The 18,643-nt window shown below is 36.5% G+C and overlaps 1 protein-coding gene across 1 annotated transcript; it reads right to left on the reverse strand.

Annotated features, from left to right (window-relative positions):
* Positions 1 to 1,228: 1,228 nt before the first annotated feature.
* OLR1 (oxidized low density lipoprotein receptor 1) lies at positions 1,229 to 14,048 on the reverse strand. Its single transcript, XM_059402600.1, has 6 exons — positions 13,901 to 14,048; positions 11,250 to 11,351; positions 9,299 to 9,544; positions 5,779 to 5,918; positions 5,359 to 5,474; positions 1,229 to 5,081 (listed from the first exon to the last, which is right to left on the reverse strand). Exons 1-6 carry the CDS (start codon positions 13,986 to 13,988, stop codon positions 4,937 to 4,939), a joined length of 837 nt encoding a protein of 278 aa, XP_059258583.1. The 5' UTR covers positions 13,989 to 14,048; the 3' UTR covers positions 1,229 to 4,936.
* Between the last annotated feature and the right edge of the window lie 4,595 nt (positions 14,049 to 18,643).

The raw sequence follows: 18,643 nt of genomic DNA on the forward strand, positions 1-18,643 counted from the left end.
GGACAGCCAGAGGGCCACCAAAGGAGCCACCTGCATGCTAGTGAAACCCCTTGCTGACTGCTCAGGGCACACTGTAGAAGAGGGAAGTACGTGAGATTATAAGATAAGAGACAGTCACAAAGTGTGGAGTTTTGGGGAAGGTCATGGAAAAGGCATGACCTTCAACTGACCTGTGAGCTGTACCAGCAATGTATATAGTTCCTCATACCCTTCCCTATCTTTCAAATGTATGTTCTGGGGCACCTGGGTGGCTCAGTGGGTTAAGCTGCTGCCTTTGTCTCAGGTCATGATCTCAGGGTCCTGGGATTGAGCCCCGCATTGGGCTCTCTGTCCAGCAAAGAGTCTGCTTCCCCCTCTCTCTTTCTGCCTGCCTCTCTGCCTACTTGTGATCGCTATCCAAAAAAAAAAAAAAATCAAATGTGGGTTCTGTTTGCCTTTCCTGCTCCCAGGAGCTGCTCCAAGGACATGGCCTTGAGACAGTGATATGATGAGAACACCTACCTAGTGTGCATGATTGAGCCTAGTTTAGGCTTCTGTATAAATTTTTAATATTTGGAGGGTGGGTGGGTAGGAGATTAACTAGTCTTGCTGCCGCCTGAGACAGGCCTTGTATTGTATGTAAGTTCCCTTTGCTTATTAAACCTTCCACCTAGTAGCCTGCCTGTCTTTGGTCTCCTCTTGTCCTCTCAGTAAGGGAGATGAGGCTGTTTCAGATTTCAACCAAAAACAGGAAGCTCCCAAGGGCATTATGAGACAACAGAAACTAAAGGGAAATTGGGAAGTATTTTGAACTGAATAAATATGAAAAATAAACCAGAATTTGTTGCATACCACTACAGTTAGTGCTAAAGGGAAACATAAAGCACAGCACAGATATATTTAAAAAAAAAGAAAAGAAAAAATCCGAAATCAGTGAACTGAGCTTTCATCTTAAGAAATTAGAACTAGAAGAGCAAACTAGAACATAATTAAGTAGAAGAAAGAAAAAAATCATTGGAACTGAAGTTAATAAAATAGAAAACAAAAGTAATAGACTTTATTTTCTACAAGAAAGGTAATTTCAATGAAGAAAAGAGTCTCATCAAGAAGAAAAATGAACTTTTTCTTCTAAACCAAACTAATTTAAAAAACAAAAGACAAAAATGAACAGTGTCAGGAATGAGAGAAGTTGCATTAATACAAATTCTAGAGATATTAAAATAACAATAAGAAAATACAAAGAAAAAGGTAAGGTTAAGAAATTAAATATTTAATAAAGTTGACGAATTCTTTGAAAGACACTAATGCCCAACAAACCACACTCAAGAAAGAATTATTTAAATGGTATTACATCCATGAAACTGAATCTATTGTTAAACATCTTATAAAAAAAAGAAAACCTATGTCCAGATGACTTCAGTGATAAACTATATCAAACACTTAAAGAACAAATAGTACCAGTTCCACAAAAACCTTCCAGAAAATTGACATTGAGGAGTACTGCTCTAAAACATAAACCAGACAAAGCCACTACACAAAAAGCAAATTACAATCAATATCCTTCATTAACACACTTGCAAAAGTCCTAAACCAAAGTTTAACAAAATTAATGCACCAATACATTAAAATGATAATAAATTCCAGGAACCCAAGGTTGGTTTAACCTTTTATAATTATTCAATGTAATTCATCATGTTAAAAAATTAAAAAGAAAAAAACTAAAATATCGATCATCTCAATAGATGTAGAAAAAGCAGATGTAGACAAATGAATACCCATTCCTGATAAAAATCTCTCAGCATTCTCGGAATAAAAGGAAACTTTTTCAAATGAATAAAGAGCATCTATGAAAAGTATACAGTTAACAGCATACTTAATGGTATTAACACGGATTTCTTCCAAAATCAAGAACAAAATAAGGACGGACACTCTCACCACATTCTTTCAATGCTTACTAGAAGGTCTATTTAGTATATGAAATCTAGCAAGGAAAAGAAATAAAAATCATCCAGGAAGGAAGAAATAAAAATGCTTTTATTTGCAGATGACATGGTTATCTATGTAAAAATCCAATGGAATACACATATACGCACACTACATACAAATTATTAGAAAAAATAAGTGTTTCAAGATCTACGGTTGGTATAAAAAATTTTATTGTAATTCTATATACTATCAAGAGACATTTGGAGATTAAAATTACAAATGATGACAATGCCATCTCTAGTAGCATCGAAAATATGAAATATATGCTAATAATCTAAGAAAATATGTAAAACATCTATACAGAAAAAATTACAAAACCTTGCTTAAAGAAATTAGAAGAATGCAAATAAATGGAAAGCTATACCTTGTTTATGAGTTGAACAAATCAGTATTTTTAAAATTTCGGTTTTGCCCACATTTTTGTAATAGGTTCAATGCAATCACATTCAAAATTTCAACAGCATTTCTTTGTTTGTTAAGTTTAAGAAATTAAACCAATTCAAAAGTTAACATAAAAATACAAAGATGTAGATTAATTGAAACAGCTTTGAAAAAGAACAACATTGAAGGGTTACCATGAAGGGTTACATGATTTCGAGAAACTGATATTCATGGTGGTGTTGTAAAAATATATTAAGTAAGTCAACAGAACAGAATAGAGAGATAGAAGTCGACCCATCCACATATGGGTAACTAATTGTAGTGAATGTAGTCTTTTTAACAAATGTTGCTAAATCAGTTGAGTATTTATATGCTAATAATAATAAGAGAGAGAGAGCACTTTAATACGTGACTCACAAACTAACCCAAAATAAGCTATAGATTTCCATGTAAAACCTGAAACTACAAAATGTCTAGGAGGAAACACAGGAGAAAATTTTGTCACTTTGAGTGTGGTAACAAGTTCTTAGAAACACCAGTAAAAACACAAAGATGGACTTCATCAAAATTTAAAACTGCTTTCCAGAGAATTAAAGTCAAGCCATAAACTGAAAAACAAACAAAAATGATCAAAACGAAATCTGATAAATTTAGGACCTTTACCCAGCATATACAAAGGGTTTTCAAAATGTAACAATAAAAAAAAAAAAAAACCTCAAAACTTCTCTAAAGATTTGTATTAACATTATCAAAGAAAATATGTAGATAAAAAAATAAGCAATATAAGCAAACAAAAAGACCTCAAGATGATTTTTCATTTAAGAAATGCAATTTAAACCACAGTAATATAGCACCAATTACAAGACTGACCATACCAAGTGTTAGCAAGGGTAGGTGGAATTGGAACATTCATACATTGCTGGTATGATTACCAAATGGTACAACTTTGGTAAATAGCTTGGCAGTGTCTCAAACAGCTGAACATACATCTACTGAGTCATCCTGACATTAAGCCCCTAAGCATTTACCCAAGAGAAGAGAAATTCTATGTACAAACGAAGACTTGTACAAAAATGTTTATGGCACCTTTATTTGCAATAGACAAATACTGAAAACAACTCAAATGGATATCAACAGGTCATTTATCAATAGATTGGGGTATAATCATACAAGGGAGTAATACTCAACATTTGAAAAGAATGAAAAATTGATGCAAGCAACAAGAGGAATGAATCCCAAAATGGTTATGCTAAGTGAAAGGAACTAGACCAACAATAAACAAATATACTGTTTGACTCCATTCATATAAAATGCTACAAAACACAATCTGAAAGGTAGCTGGTGGTTGTCTGAGGAGAAGGCATTGGGGAAGGGGATGATAAAAGCAGGAGGGATGATGGGAAATATTCACTATCTTAATTGTGGCAATGATTTCAAGGGAACATGTTCATATATACGAAGATTATTGTGTAATTCAAATATGTTCAGTTTGTTATATGCCTATTAATCATCAATAAATGTGCTGAGAAAAGAAAATATCTCTTGTCTTCCTAGGAATGATAAAACTTTTTGTTTTTTTTTTATAAAGTTGGTGCTGGATTATGTACAGTAAAATGGAAAGGCTTTCTTTAAAAAGTAAACCTGTGAAGGAAGGTAGCAAGGCAATAAAAACACTGAAAATAGAAGGAATACTTCTGATTCCACCTGCTTCTCTTCAGCTATATTTTCATACCTGGCTCAGTTTGTTTTTTAGTTGAGTATCTTCCTATTTTTGTCCTGTGTGTTTCTGCAGTAACACAACAGAGTTGAGAAGAGCCCATTTACAAATGGTGTGTAGTTAAGGAAAAAAATAAATCTATTATTTTTACCTCAGGCCCCATGTTTCTAACAAAACTGTTCTGAAGGATTAAAGAGATTAAGCTGTCCTTTGATAAAAGATGAAAAAATAATTACAGATTTTGAAACCAACAATGAATTGTGATTAATTCGCTGGAAAGATCATTCACTTTGTAATTACCTCCTGGGACATCACAAATGCCCCCAAAAATGTGATGATGTGGGGGAGGGGGTGTTGTGTGCGCATGTGTATATTTAGTGGAATCCAGAGATCACAATTTAAAAGACCAACAAGTGGTAGATTTTAACATTGAGAACCCAAGTTTCTGGATTCCAGCATGGCCTTTTCCCCTTTTCTGTTTCTTCTTGGGCTGTGTTCGCATGCATTTTTCCATGCATCCACCAGTTGGGCAAGTTCTCCGTGTTCCATCTTCTATGTGGTTCAAGAGGGTGAGGGGAATATGGTACTGAGGTAGAGGATTGAAGAGGAGTAAGACTTTAAAATAAAAAAAAAGGGAAGGCAGGGAGACTTGGGACAAGCTAGGTGAAAAACACAGAAAGAGAGAAAGATGGAATTAAAATTTCTGATATCAAAGTGCTAGGCAGCCAAAAGCTCAGTCTCTGCTAGGGCGTTCTGCCGTCAGCTAATAACAAGCAGTTCTTGGGCCTCTCATAGTTTGCACCTCATGAATGAAGGACAACTTAAATTCCAGAAGAGAATTCGTCTTCTCTTCTTCTTCCAGAGTCTTTGAATTCACTGTGGTCTCAATAGATTCGCCTTCTTCTGACATATACTGAATGCCGTTAAAATGCAGTTGTCCGCAAAAACAGCTCCTCTTTGTAGATAGGCACAACTGCCTGCAGGATAGATCTGGGAAACAGGACCCTGGAGTCTGAACCTGCAGATGGAGAAGGGGTGGTGGGGGAAAAGGTAGATTTACTGCCGCCTTTTGTCAGAAATTTAGCCTTATCTTAAAGCTTCAGATCAGTAATGAATGTGGGAAGATAAACTGGAGAGAAGGTCTGAACGGCTAAATGGGCAAGTCCTTGTCTGACAGAGGTGGAGAAGGAAATGTTCCTGAATTTCCCCCAAGCTTCTCCCTGACCAGAAGAGGACATTATGTGGAATGTGGAAGCAGCGTCACTAACACGTTCAGCAAAAAATAGGAAACTTACAAGTGGGGCGTCAAAGGAGAGCCGTCCTCCCAGAGCCATGAGCTGCTGGGTTTCCTCAGAGACAAGCCCATCCAGAACGGAAAATTGGAATGGGCACTTGCTTGCCGGATGAATTCCTGTGGGGAGGAATGTTTATCTAAAGTGATGATTAAGTCAGTGTGGTCTTTTTAGATTAGATTCACAAAATCAAAGAACCAAAAGAGATCTTCGACATTCTTTCCATGGTTTTATAGAACTATTTACTGAAGCCTAGAGATACTATGTAGCCTCTCTATCGGAGGTCATGCAGTCATTCACCAGATGAGGCTAGAAAATAAGTAATTTGATTCTCAAACATGTGCTCCTCTGCCAAGGGCGTAAACCCGATTTATTTCCCTATAATGCACTACTTCAGCCCAACATACCACCATAAAAACTCACCAAATCATCTGTGCTATTAATTTTCAGCATCTGGGCATCCAAAGACAAGCAGTTCTCCTGGCTTTTTTCCCAATTAAATGGGCCAGAGGAAAATTGGTAACAGTTTTCTTCATGCCAGAGCCAGTCTTGGGGACAAGGACCTAGGAAGTGTAGCATATCTGATCAGTGAGTGATGTCTGAGTAAAAATATTTCTACAATTCTTAAATCAATTTTCCCCTCAGGACTGTCACATGCAAATCATCACTTCTTAATTAGAATTATGGGGGGGCCTGGGTGGCTCAGTCCTTAAGCATCTGCCTTTGGCTCAGGTCATGATCCTAGGATCCTGGAATTGAGCCCGGCATTGGGCTTCCTGCTTCGCGGGAAGCCTGCTTCTCCCTCTTCCACTACCCCTGCTTGTTCTCCTTTTCTCTCTGTGTCTCTCTCTGTCAAATAAATTAATAAAATCTTTAAAAAAAATTAGAATTATGTCCAGTCTTCAAAGACCCTCAGTAGATCCATAGTCTTTATTTCTCTTAAAGTATTCTGATTTAAGTAAATTAAATGAAAAATAAGGCCATTCCAAAGCAAAATTTGAGCTGAGATGTAACTATAGAATGTGACCTATTTTTTATAATTATGTTTGGAAGAATGTAAGTAAGAGCTCAGGAAACGGATCCATTAATAGTTACACTGCTATTAAGAAGATGTGGCGCCTGGGTGGCTCAGGTCATGGTCCCAGGGTCCTGGGATCAAGCCCCACATCTGGCTCTCTGCTCAGCAGGGAGCCTGCTTCCCTTCCTCGCTCTCTCTCTGCCTGCCTCTCTGCCTACTTGTGATCTCTGTCAAATAAATAAATAAAAATATTAAAAACAAAAAGAAGATATGCTCTGGGTACTGAGGTGACTCACTCAGTGAAGCATGCAACTCTTAGTCTTGGTGTGGAGGCATACTGGGTGTAGAAGTTAATTAGAAATAAAATCCAGGGCGCCTGGATGGCTCAGTAGGTTAAGTGACCAACTCTTGATTTTGGCTCAGGTCATGATCTCAGGGTGGTGGGATAGTGCCTCTTGGGCTCTGTGCTCAACACAGTCTGCTTCTGGATTCTCTTTCCCTCTTCCCTTCTCCCCCTCACAAAGTGTATACACTTTCTCTCTTTAAAATAAAAAAAGAAAGAAAGAAAGAAAATCTTTTTTAAAAAGATACATTTATGCATTTTAATACTTCAGGTTTTCAAATAATGAATTTATGCTTCAATGTTGTGTTTCCTGTTCCTAGGCATGTGTTGTCCAATACATAGCATATGTGGTATTCAAACTACCTATGTTTCTTTTAATTAAAAAAAAAACAAAACTTGTTTTAAGTAAACTCTACACCCAAGTCCCCAAGGTGGGGCTCAAACTCATGTCCCCAAGATTAAGAATCGCATCCTTTATAGACTGAACCAGCCTGGTGTCCTTTTTCAATTTTTTTTTTTTTTTTTAAGGAACATAGTATCACTATGTTGGCAGTACTTTTCACACATTAACACATTTAATCCTCATAACAACAGGATGAAATAAACTCCATTCATTTTCTTGATTTGGCAGATAAAGGGGACCATGAACCTTGGCAGGCTTGCTCTCTTTTCCACGTGTTTAATCACGACAGGCACTGCCTCTCAAACTTCCGAGTTTGAATCAATTGAGGAAATATCTTTTGGGGCCCTTCAAGATGTTTTGATACAGAATCTAGGGGTAAACCTGGAAACCGCCATTTTTAAAAAGCTGCCATAGTGATAATGTTGTCCACCAAAGACTGACAACCACCACTAATTTCCGTCCTGAACATAAAGTCCCTAACTGAAGACTCTACGCCTTTCTAGCTAGACAACCTTCTGCAAAACACTTGTTCAGTAACTTTTCAGAATCTCTCTCTCTCTTCATATCTACACTGTGGACCACAGACTTGTTAGTAAGAAAGATAAAACTTGTCTCAAACTTAAGGCAACCAGTCTTTTTTCTTCCCATGTGGTATTTTGTTATTAATATTTTTGAGAAACTTCTCAAAGCTGCTTGATGAAAAGCAGTACTTTATCTGCTATCTCTACTAATTGGCCTTTATCTGACACTGTCAAGGAATGGAACATGTTACCTGTGACATCTACCAGTGAAAAACATATTACTTAATATTTTTGATTGGCTGCCAATGCCTGGAATCTCTGGGAGATGGTTCTGGATGGTCCTGACGTAGATGTGATCTCATAAAATTGATAAAAAAATAATTAAAAAAAAAAACCTGTCTAACAGCCCCATCGAGGGAATAAATAATTGGTTGGTATGTAGCTATGTCTGTTTATATAAAGATTCCTATTTTTGCTAGGTTAGTCTCCTTTCTTTATACCTTCTTAGAGACACTACATTCTTTGGTTTCCTCAATAGCTCTCTCCTTAATAAAGATGTTAAATAAAGGTTTGATACTTGCTAAAGATCAGTTTGTCTAAAAATCTCTGCTTATTTTGGAAATTGAAATAACCCCATAAATAGTGAAGGGATTTATTAACTCCAAAACTTTATTTAAACAAGAAAAACTACTTATCATTATTATCACCACTTAACTTCTCTGGCTATCAATTTTTTTCCTCTGTAAAATAAAGACCTGGGGTATTTGTGAACTGTTACTATATAATCCGTTTTCAAAGAAATTGCATAGTTGAGATCAAGTGAGATGTGCAAGCAAGAAATTGGAGAAATCTCTGCTTATTAGTGGCAATTAGTTACTAATGCTGAGAATAGGGTACTCATTAATACACTGCCAAGAAAACAATGCATCTTTGAGAATAATTCCATCTCATATCCCTTAAATCTCCCTGTGATGAAAAAACATATACCTGATTTAATCACATGTTGTCCAAGACTAAATGACACAGATAACACTGTAATAACATCAAAGTTCACATCATCATCCCCTTCCTATAGATGCTAGTATTTCTACCTGCCTTCTAGATTCCGAGATTAACTTAATTCTTATATAAACTGACTTCCTGGGCTCTTTAAATTTTTTTCTTACCTAAAGTATCTACCCAACACTTCCAAGTCAGTCTACCTCCATTCATTTTATTTAAGTTGATTGTTGTATACTTTAAGAAATAGGGCTACAGAATAAAATTAATGTAGACCTTCCCAGAGACAAAGGAGACCCCATAGGGAAAGAAATCAATGATTAAGATATATTGGAAGAGAAAGAAATAAGAACTGATGGCGAAGGGTAAGGGCAGGAGAATTCTTCCAGAAAAATCTCAAATCTAGATTTTAAAAATAAAGAAGAGGTTCTTATGAGAAAAGAAAATTTAAATATGCCAAAAAACTGCACTTAATTAAATCAGGTATCTCAAGAATTTAGCAGAGGGAAGGGTGGGAATGATAAAAATAGAGAACTTCTGGTGTCATACATTATGAATATATGTCGATATGTCAGTTTTGTGCCTAGAGATATTTTCAAAACACAGTTAAGTTAAACAGAGCAGTTTCCACTACTTCTTTTCACCTCTTCACCCCGTACCTGAAAAGTTTGCTGCTTTCCTCAGAGCCTCTTGGAGATTAAGGTTCTGCTGATGAAGTTCCATCTGTTTTTTGGAATTTTCATCCAGCTTCTGGGTAAGGGTTTCTATCTTTTTTTTGAGTTCCCTCTCTGACTCCTGGGAAGCTTTTTCTGTCTGGCGCTGTGCTAAGATCTGTCCCTCCAGGATAATTTCCTGGTTAGTGAGGTTTGCTTGCTGTTGCTTTAGGAGATCAGACACCTGTAAAACTAATTCACAACTGAAATAAGAACTCCATTGCCAATCCTGAATAAAAATCCCTCCACTGGATTTTGAGGAAATCGAAGAATCAAATAAAATAATCCATTTTGACAATGATAATCTGCTGGAAAATTACTCAAAAATTATGGATTTAAAAGTTATTTGATATTCCTGTACTATATATTTTTTTAATGTCAGGAACTGTCACAGACACATTTGATTAAAACAACAACAATAACAATACTTGTTAACAATATTGTTAACAATACTTGTTAACAATAACAATACTTGTTACTGATGGCTCCAGACAAGTTTAAAAGCAATCATAAAATAAAGGTATATCAATGGCATAAATAAAATGCAGACAATCTGAAATAGATGCCAACAGATTCAGTGATTATTAATAGTTGTCATCAATGACTTACTCTATTTGTGTCTTTATTCCTCTGCTACCTCTCTACAACTCCAGACTTCCTAATTTTATTTAAAAACTGTGACACCCCTTTTTTTGAGACACCCTCCCACAGAATTATTTTAAGTTGCTATGTCATAACAATTTCAATAATTTTTTGTTTCTTTTTTTTTTTTTCCCACAGTACATTTTAGGAAGAGTGGGGATGAAATGAAGTTTGTGAAACCCAGCAGGCAACTAATATTAAGGGTCAAATGTCTCAGTTCTAGAAGTTTGATGGTTGAGTACAAAACAGACCCCTTGGCTTGAAGGCTGGATCTGAGACTGTTTTAAAGTGATTCTTCTCATGGGAAGACTCGTCCAGTCACCACCACTGAGTCAAATGCACTTCTCCTAGTTGTTAGGGAAGGCCCTAAGTGTTACCAGATTGAAAAAATAAATGGTTGGTGACTTTAGCCAACAACTGAGAATCAAATAGCACTTCAAAGGCCTTAATCATCTAGATTCTAGAGGGACAAAAGAACTCAGATCTACATCCTGAATACAAAGGCAGATTATATGAATGATCAATATCATTTTCATTCCTTCTTGGCCACTCTCCTTCTTCTTATCGCTTCTTTTCCTCTCAAAATCCTCTTTTCTAAGCAGCCATATTGTAAATTTGAATTATAGTTATCTTAAATGTCTCATTTATTGATATGGTATTTCTGATTCTTAAATTTAAATTGGTATTTAATAATCTCTATTAAAATTCAATGTAGGGGCGCTGGGTGGCTCAATAGGTTAAGTAACTGACTCTTAATTTCAGCTCAGTCCTGATCTCAGCGTGGTCAGATCAAGGCCTAATGTCAGGCTCTGTGCTCAACACAGAGTCGGCTTGAGATCCTCCCTCTCCTTCGCCCTCTGCTCCTCCCCCCATGGGTGCTCTCTCTCTTAACAACAACAACAAGAACAAAAACAACTTCAATGTGAATTATATAACATTTCTTTTCCTTTTGGGTCTCTCAGGGGATCTTGTGGCTTAGGAGTTTCAAATCATTTTCTTTTTCATCATTCTAGGATTTAAACAGACTTTTTCCATTAAGTTATAACAACAAAACAGAACAAAACCTACCATTAATAATCTTAAGTCTGTGTCCCAGTCAATTTGAGGGACAAGCACAATGTACATATTCATGTTCCCACTCATTCTAAAAAGTTTGTCTAAAATGTAACTGAATCAATTTTGTTTATAGTTATTATGAAACCAATTAATAAACCATGTTTGTAAGTTCTCACTCCCCCCCACCTCCAGTACTTACATTGCATTGTCAGTATTATAAGGGTTACCAGTAATCCCAAGCAAAGGATCCCCAAGGTCACAGCAGTAGGGCACCACCACCGAGAAGAAAGAAAATGAAGACCTATAGTGACAGAGGATAGAATCATAAAGACATAAAAGATGGAAGCAAGTCATCAAACAATTCTTTGGAAACTATACCTTGTACTTTGCATTTCTTACATTAGAAGTCCTCCCAATGGCTCTGCATATAATTCATTGTCCATATTTACAGATGAAAAATACAGACAGAATTTAAGTGATTTGCTCTTGGTCATGCAACTGACACAATTTAAGAACCAGAATTCAGTACCAGATATGTGATGTTAAGTATCTGATTCTCAAGCTTATACTTTATCTATTTCCACCATAATGACTCTCTAAGAAACTCTCAGTCCGGCTTGGCTGGATCAACTTCATCCAAAGAACAGACAGCCTGGTGCTTTTAATATAGACCATGTCAATGCACACACACACACACACACACACACACACACACACATGTCCCTCATACACAGTGTATTTTATAAGCAGTATGCCATAGAAAAATGTCAGACACCAAGAAAACAAGCTTTAGTTAGCTAATCAACAGATCACATCAAAGAATTTAATTTTGTGCTTTCAGATTTTATTCCACTAAAGTTACATCTTAGAATTGAGGTTATTGACTGAAGAAAAATAGGGATTAAACTTCAATATTCATTTGACTCATATTAATGTCATGTCCCATACTTAACACCAGCTATGGCTCTTGTTGTTATAAAAGTTCACCATTATTATAGAAACAATAAGTCCTATAGCTCACAGCTCCACCACTACAAAATCACAGATATTTTTATTCAATAGGAAAATATTTTGTTGGGGTCAATTCCACATTAAAACATGTTAAACTCCTAGGGCCTGCCTGGGCCTACTTAGCCATAGTGACTCCATGTTGTCTAGGTAGACATTTTGTTGTTTAATAAATGCCTCAACAGTTATTGATATCAGTGCCCGGTAACTGTTGCTAAAACACACACCTAAAACAAGGCCATTTTTTTTTATATTGGTTCCAGGTAACTATTACTAAAACACATACCTAAAACAAGGCCATTTTATTGTTTAAAAAACGCCTCAAAGGTTACTAGTATCAGTTCCAGGTAACCGTTACTAAAACACACAGGTAGGAGACATCCAATCAGCCAAAGCCACATATGTAGATTGTGCCCTATAAAAACTAGTCTGTAAGACCAAGGGGCATCGCTCTCTTCGGAGGCGGCCCTGGCCGGTCAGTCTGACTTCTAATGCTTGGCATAGAATAAAGCTTTACATAACTTTTACTTTGTCTCAGCCTCATTTCCCTGTCGGTCAGTCTAACTTCTAACGCTTGGCATAGAATAAGGCTTTGCGTAACTTTGTCTCAGTCTCGTTCCTTTGATAACAAACCCAAAAATTTCATATAATCTATGTGAACTCCTCACCCTGTACAATACACAAATAGAGTACTGGTAGTGTTGTCCTCTAAATGCAGATAAGGAAACTCCAAAGTCTCAGGGAATTGTATAAGATGACACAGATGTTAATATCCAAACACAGGTATTTAATCCAACTTTGATCGCTACATAGCTTGGAACGTTACATCACAAACTTTCAAATGTGTAATCACAAATCACAAATGTGTAATGATCTTAATCAATGATCTTAATCAATCAATGGTCAAATATATTCACTGAGTCAAAGGCCTTTCTGTTAGACTCTAGAAAGGAGACAGACAAAATAGAAATTTTAACAGGAAGAAACACAGTTCATTCACTGATTTAAAAGTCATTAAGCTTCTGGAGTGTATGTAGCAAGCTGGCAGAAAAGTAGAGGATAATTGTGTCTCTTGCTTAGAATTCTGGCTTGGGGGTAGGTATTTGTGTAAATCTGTCAACCAATATTTCCTTCTGGTCAATATTCATTCTATACTATAAGTGTATGCCTACCACTCCTGAATAAAGAAACTCTCCTGAATTTTTAGAAGCAAATCACAACATCCACACCTGTGCAGGAAAGGTGCAACCCCCATTTTCTAAGGAGACCCTTTGTCCCATTTCTTCCATAGGTAGAGACCATTAATCCAACATGTTCCCATTAGTGATTTTCTGATCAGAAAGCAATTGGATTATTTTCTGTAGGTGACTGATCTAATCAGGTTCTGAGAGATTTAGCTTCATAATTGTCGTGAAATTCGGGCACTCAATATTTAAAACATGAAGAATGAATGAATGAACGAACAAATGACTCCTGTTAACTTGGATGTCTGCCTGTAAATGCTGATTCAGAGAAATAATGCACGTAAAGTGAATAGCATAGAACCTAACCTAAGGTAATGTTTAATAAAAGCTATCTGAATCTATACATCATCATTCATACCAAGTTAGTTCATTCATAGAATCATCATCATTGTCGTCATCATCATCATCGTCATCATCATTGTCGTCATCATCATCACCATTATATCTGAATTGTTTTTCTTTTAAGTAAATGTTATTAATTCTATAATATTTTTCCATCCTTGGGCGTTTCAACTTTCTAATCCTATATTCAGTTAATTTACATTTTTGGGCTAATCTTAGAATTCTGTTGCTGTGCTCATTCACCCACCCCTAGTACCTTTAGCTTTCTTTCCATTTGGCTCCTGGTCAGGTTGATCATCCATAGTTTTGTTCTTGAAGTCATCAAAAGTCATTTCTGAATTCATTCCAAGAAGGAGAGAGTGAAGCAGTCAAGGACTTCTGCAAAGTAAAAATTTGTGAGCTCCTGCTGGAGTGTTTAAATAGCTACTGCTATCTAATAGAAGAATGACTCAATCACGGGTAGGAGGAAGGAGAGGTTTTGCTTCATACTGGGAAGTTGGCTGACGCAAATTCTTGGGTTATGCCTGAGGCAGGTGGGGAAAGTGGTGATTCTGCTAGTATTTCAGGATGTTTCATTAGGTAATTTATGAAAGGGAAAACTGTATTTTCTGTGAGCATTAGAGGAGAGGCATTTGTATTCACTCTTCAGATAGGGAAACTGAAACTCAAAAGAGTAAGTCACATTAAATTTGTGAAGGACTATGCATTTAAACCAGATTACTTAATTCCATTGTCCATATTTGTTTACTGCATTGTAGCAGACCCTCTATACTGTGGCTTTTGTGAGCCTCACATTTTCCTTTTTAATTTTGACTGTTTAAATCATCAATAGATTAGAAATTTTGGAGTTAATCACATGTGAATCATCTCCAGCCATGGTGATGTGGGTAATTTTAGAAGTTAATTAGGAGTGCTGTTTCATATAGTAGCAGTATAAGATAGCAGGAGTATAACAAAGCAGCAGAAATTTGAAGCCAGATGGAGCTGGCTTTGAATCTTTCCTTTCCTAGTACCTTAGTCTATAATCTTGGTCTATAATACTCTATAGACTATAATATTAGTCTATAATACTCTTAACTTATGTCTTTGTCCATAAATTGGGACACTGGAATTCCCACTGGATAATGTTGATAATGTTGCTATCAGGATTCATATGAAATAGTGCATGAAAATGCTAAATACTATACTTCAAACATAAGAACTCAATAAATGATAGCTATTAATATTAGTAGTAGTAATACTCAGCATAATTGAATTGCCCATCAAAGGATACATTTTACACATAAATAACCGGAGTCTCAAAGACTCTTCAGCAAGCTCCCCATAAGGCTGCCTATATGAATTCATTGATAGAATTCTCACCTATTTTCCCTCCATAACCTCCTAACCAGAGAAGAAACATCTTATTGTAGTTATACATGCTTTTAAAAAAATTGTGTATTAAAGATATTTTCTGAAGTATTTACAGCCAAAATGATATGATATCTGGAATTTGTTTTAAACTACATGACGAGGGATGCCTCGGTGGCTCAGTAGGTTAAGCCGCTGCCTTCAGCTTGGTCATAATCCCAGGGTTCTGGGATAGAGTCCTGCATCGGGCTCCTTGCTCCACAGGGAGTCTGCTTCTCTCTCTGCCTCTGCCTGCCTGCCACTCTGCCAGCTGGTATGTGCTGTCTCTCTCTCTGTGACAAATAAGTAAATAAATAATATCTTTTAAGAATAAAATAAAATAAACTACATGACAAAAAAATTAAAGGAGGAGATCCATAAAAGAACATTGGAGAAAAACATACAAATAAAATATCTAGGAAACTATTTAGAAAAATCACTGATATTGACAGCCTACTTAAGATTCTATTTCCCTCCTCTTTCCTGGATTACTTGTATTACCTTTTTCTGTGCAAGTATCTGAGACCAAATGGAAAATAGGTCACCTGTCATTTAAAGATTTACTCTATGGGGTGTTTGGGTGCTTCCACCTGTTAAGCGTCAGATTCTTAATTTCAGTTCAGGTCATTATCTTAGGGTCATAATCTCAGGGTCGTGAAACCAAGCCCCATATCAGGCTTTGCAATGAGTGTGGAACCTGCTTAAAGATTCACTCTCTCCTGGGATGTCTGGGTGGCTCAGTGGGTTAAATCGTCTGACTTCAGCTCAGGTCATGATCCCAAGGTCCTGAGATTGAGCCCCGTATCGGGCTCTCTGCTCAGTGGGGAGCCTGCTTCCTCCTCTCTCTCTCTGCCTGCCTCTCTGCCTACTTGTAATCTCTGTCTGTCAAGTAAATAAATAAATAAATCTTAAAATATATATATATATATATATATATATATATATATATATATTCTCTCTCTCCTCCCTCTGCCCCTCTGCTAGCTTGCTCTCTCTATTTAAAAATAAATAAATAGATAGATAAGTAAATAAATATTTTTAAAAATTAAATAGTTTTACTCCATGATACAGTTCACTAAAAAAAGCTCAGCCTATAGCAAGTATATCCTAGTCAAACCAGCTTGTAACAGATAAATGCTGCTTACCTTTATCACTCAAGCCCCACAACACCTCCCTTGATCTTGAGGGCCAGGAATCAAGATTGCTAACTGCATTCACCATGCTGACTTTCACGTAAGTAGAATCTCAGGGAAGTCTTTTTATTTTTTATTTATTTATTTTAAAAGATTTTATATATTTGTTTGTCATAAAAAGAGAGAGAGAGCACAAGCAAGGGGCACGACCGGCAGAGGGAGAAACAGGTCCTATATGAGGACCCCACTGCAGGACCTGATCCCAGGACTCTGGGATCATGACCTGAGCTGAAGGCAGATGCTTAACCAACTGAGCCACCCAGGGAATCCCAGGAAAGTGTTTTTGATAATGAATTAATACTGAAATCATGTCACAGTGAAGAGAACACTTTTTGATTCCTCAGTGACTCAATTGTTTTGCATGCCATTAGTATTCTAGTGGATTAAGATGTGATATAGGGGCGCCTGGGTGGCTCAGTGGGTTAAGCCACTGCCTTTGGCTCGGGTCATGATCTCAGGGTCCTGGGATCGAGTCCCACATCAGGCTCTCTGCTCAGCAGGGAGCCTGCTTCCTCCTCTCTCTCTGCCTGCCTCTCTGCCTACCTGTGATCTCTCTCTGTCAAATAAATAAATAAAATCTTTAAAAAAAAATAAAAAAAAATAGATGTGATATGGAAGCACACTTGTTGATCTGACACATTTTTTCCTTACGAGCTCGTCACTTCCTAGTAACCTTTTATGGATTGTCCTAGGAAGAACTGTCTTGGAAGGACATATATGACTATATACCTAAAACATCCAAGGATACACACAACACTAGAAATAACTACATTCTCTAGAGAAGGTCTAAGATTGAGCTAGATCTCTCAGACTTCAGTTATTCACGTTCATTCCCCACCCATGAAACCCAGGAGAGAATAATCATCCATTGTGTTTTTGGGTCCACACTGATAAAAACATCACTAAGTGATCCAGGACCTGATGATGAGGTCTACAAATCCTGTACTCCCTTCAAATACAATTCATTTTTTTTTCTTTAAAAAATCCTCTATATTCAAAATCTCGAGGTAGGATTGCAAGCGTTTTTTACTCTCTCATTTTATAAACTCTGGTAGTGCATTCTATTGATTTTCAATTCCATTACAATTATTCCCTCTCTAAAACCAAATTACAAGTTCTTTAGAAGTAGATAGATCTCCTTCTATTAATAAAAACTCATTCTTTCCTATCACCTTGGTATACCATATAAATTGTAATATTCTGTAATATTCTGAAAGCAGTAAATAGTTAACACTTGGATTCTTAGTGATTAAGACATCACCCAAGTAAGCTGGGTTTTAAAAATACAAAGAAATTTAAGGAAAATATATCTCAGTTCTTATTTTGAGAAGGTGGAGATGAAGCCCAAAAAAATGTAAATGATTTGCTGAACATCTCTTTTTTATCTGATGCCAATTAAGAACTCAGCTTACTATTCTTCTTCTCCAACTAAAAACTCTGTATTCATTAAATAATAATTCCTGGATGTTTAGTTTTATGTGTCAACTTGTCTGGGTCATGGGGTGCCCGGTTATTTGGTCAAATATTTTTCTGAGTTTCTCTGAGAATGTTTTTGGGTGAGATTAACATTTTAATCAGTAGGGTAATGATTTCCCTCCATAATGAGAGTGGGCCTTATTTAATCAGTTGAAGACCTGAATAAAACAAAGACACTGATCTTCCTCCAAATAAGAAAACATTCTCCAGCAGACAGCCTTGATTCATAAGCTAGAGGCACTTCATCATTGGTTCTCTTGGGACTCGTGCTGGCTGATCCACATAACAGGTTTGGATTTGCCAGTCTCTATAATTGCATGAGTCAGTTCCTTATAGGTCTTTCTCTATAAATATTCACATCCTTTTGGTTCTGTTTTTTTCTAGAGGACCTGACTAATATAGCTCTCCATTCTTTCTTTCTCCTAGTTCCTGGAAACCACCGTTCTATTTTCTGTGTCTATGAATTTGACTAAGTACCTCATATAAGTGGAAACATACAGTATTTGTTCTTTTGCATCTGGCTTATTTCACTTAGCATAGTGTCTTCAAGGTTTATCTGTGGTGTAGCACGTATCAGAATTCTCTTTATTTTTAAGGCTAAATAATATTCCATTGTATGTATATACCACATTTTGTTTATCCATTCATCCATTGAGGGACATTTGTATTTCTTCTGTTTTTAAAGATCCATGGGATAATTTCTATAATCCTGATGTAGCAAGAAAGTTGGACAGGTTTTACAGACTAAGTGGTTCTCATTATCCCTGCCTCATGATGTTCATGCCCTTGTGTAATCTTCTCCCCTTGAGTGTGGGTGGTATCTGTGGCTTGGAATGTAGCAAAGGTGATAGATCATATATGATCATGTATATCTGATTACCTAAGGTATAGTGCCTATCTTGCTAAAGGTGCTCTCACTCCTTTCTTCCTCTCTGGCCAGA

The sequence above is a fragment of the Mustela nigripes genome, chromosome 6 (assembly GCF_022355385.1).
Source record: "Mustela nigripes isolate SB6536 chromosome 6, MUSNIG.SB6536, whole genome shotgun sequence".
In the NCBI taxonomy this organism is placed as follows: Eukaryota; Metazoa; Chordata; class Mammalia; order Carnivora; family Mustelidae; genus Mustela; species Mustela nigripes.

Coding starts and splice junctions, on each gene's coding strand:
- OLR1 (XM_059402600.1), bottom strand. CDS start 13,988: ATGAATTCAGAAATGACTTTTGATGACTTCAAGAACAAAACTATGGAT. Junction 11,352..13,900: donor AAATGGAAAGAAAGCTAAAG/GTACTAGGGGTG, acceptor CTGTCACTATAG/GTCTTCATTTTCTTTCTTCT. Junction 5,082..5,358: donor TCTCCTTTGACGCCCCACTT/GTAAGTTTCCTA, acceptor CTCCATCTGCAG/GTTCAGACTCCAGGGTCCTG.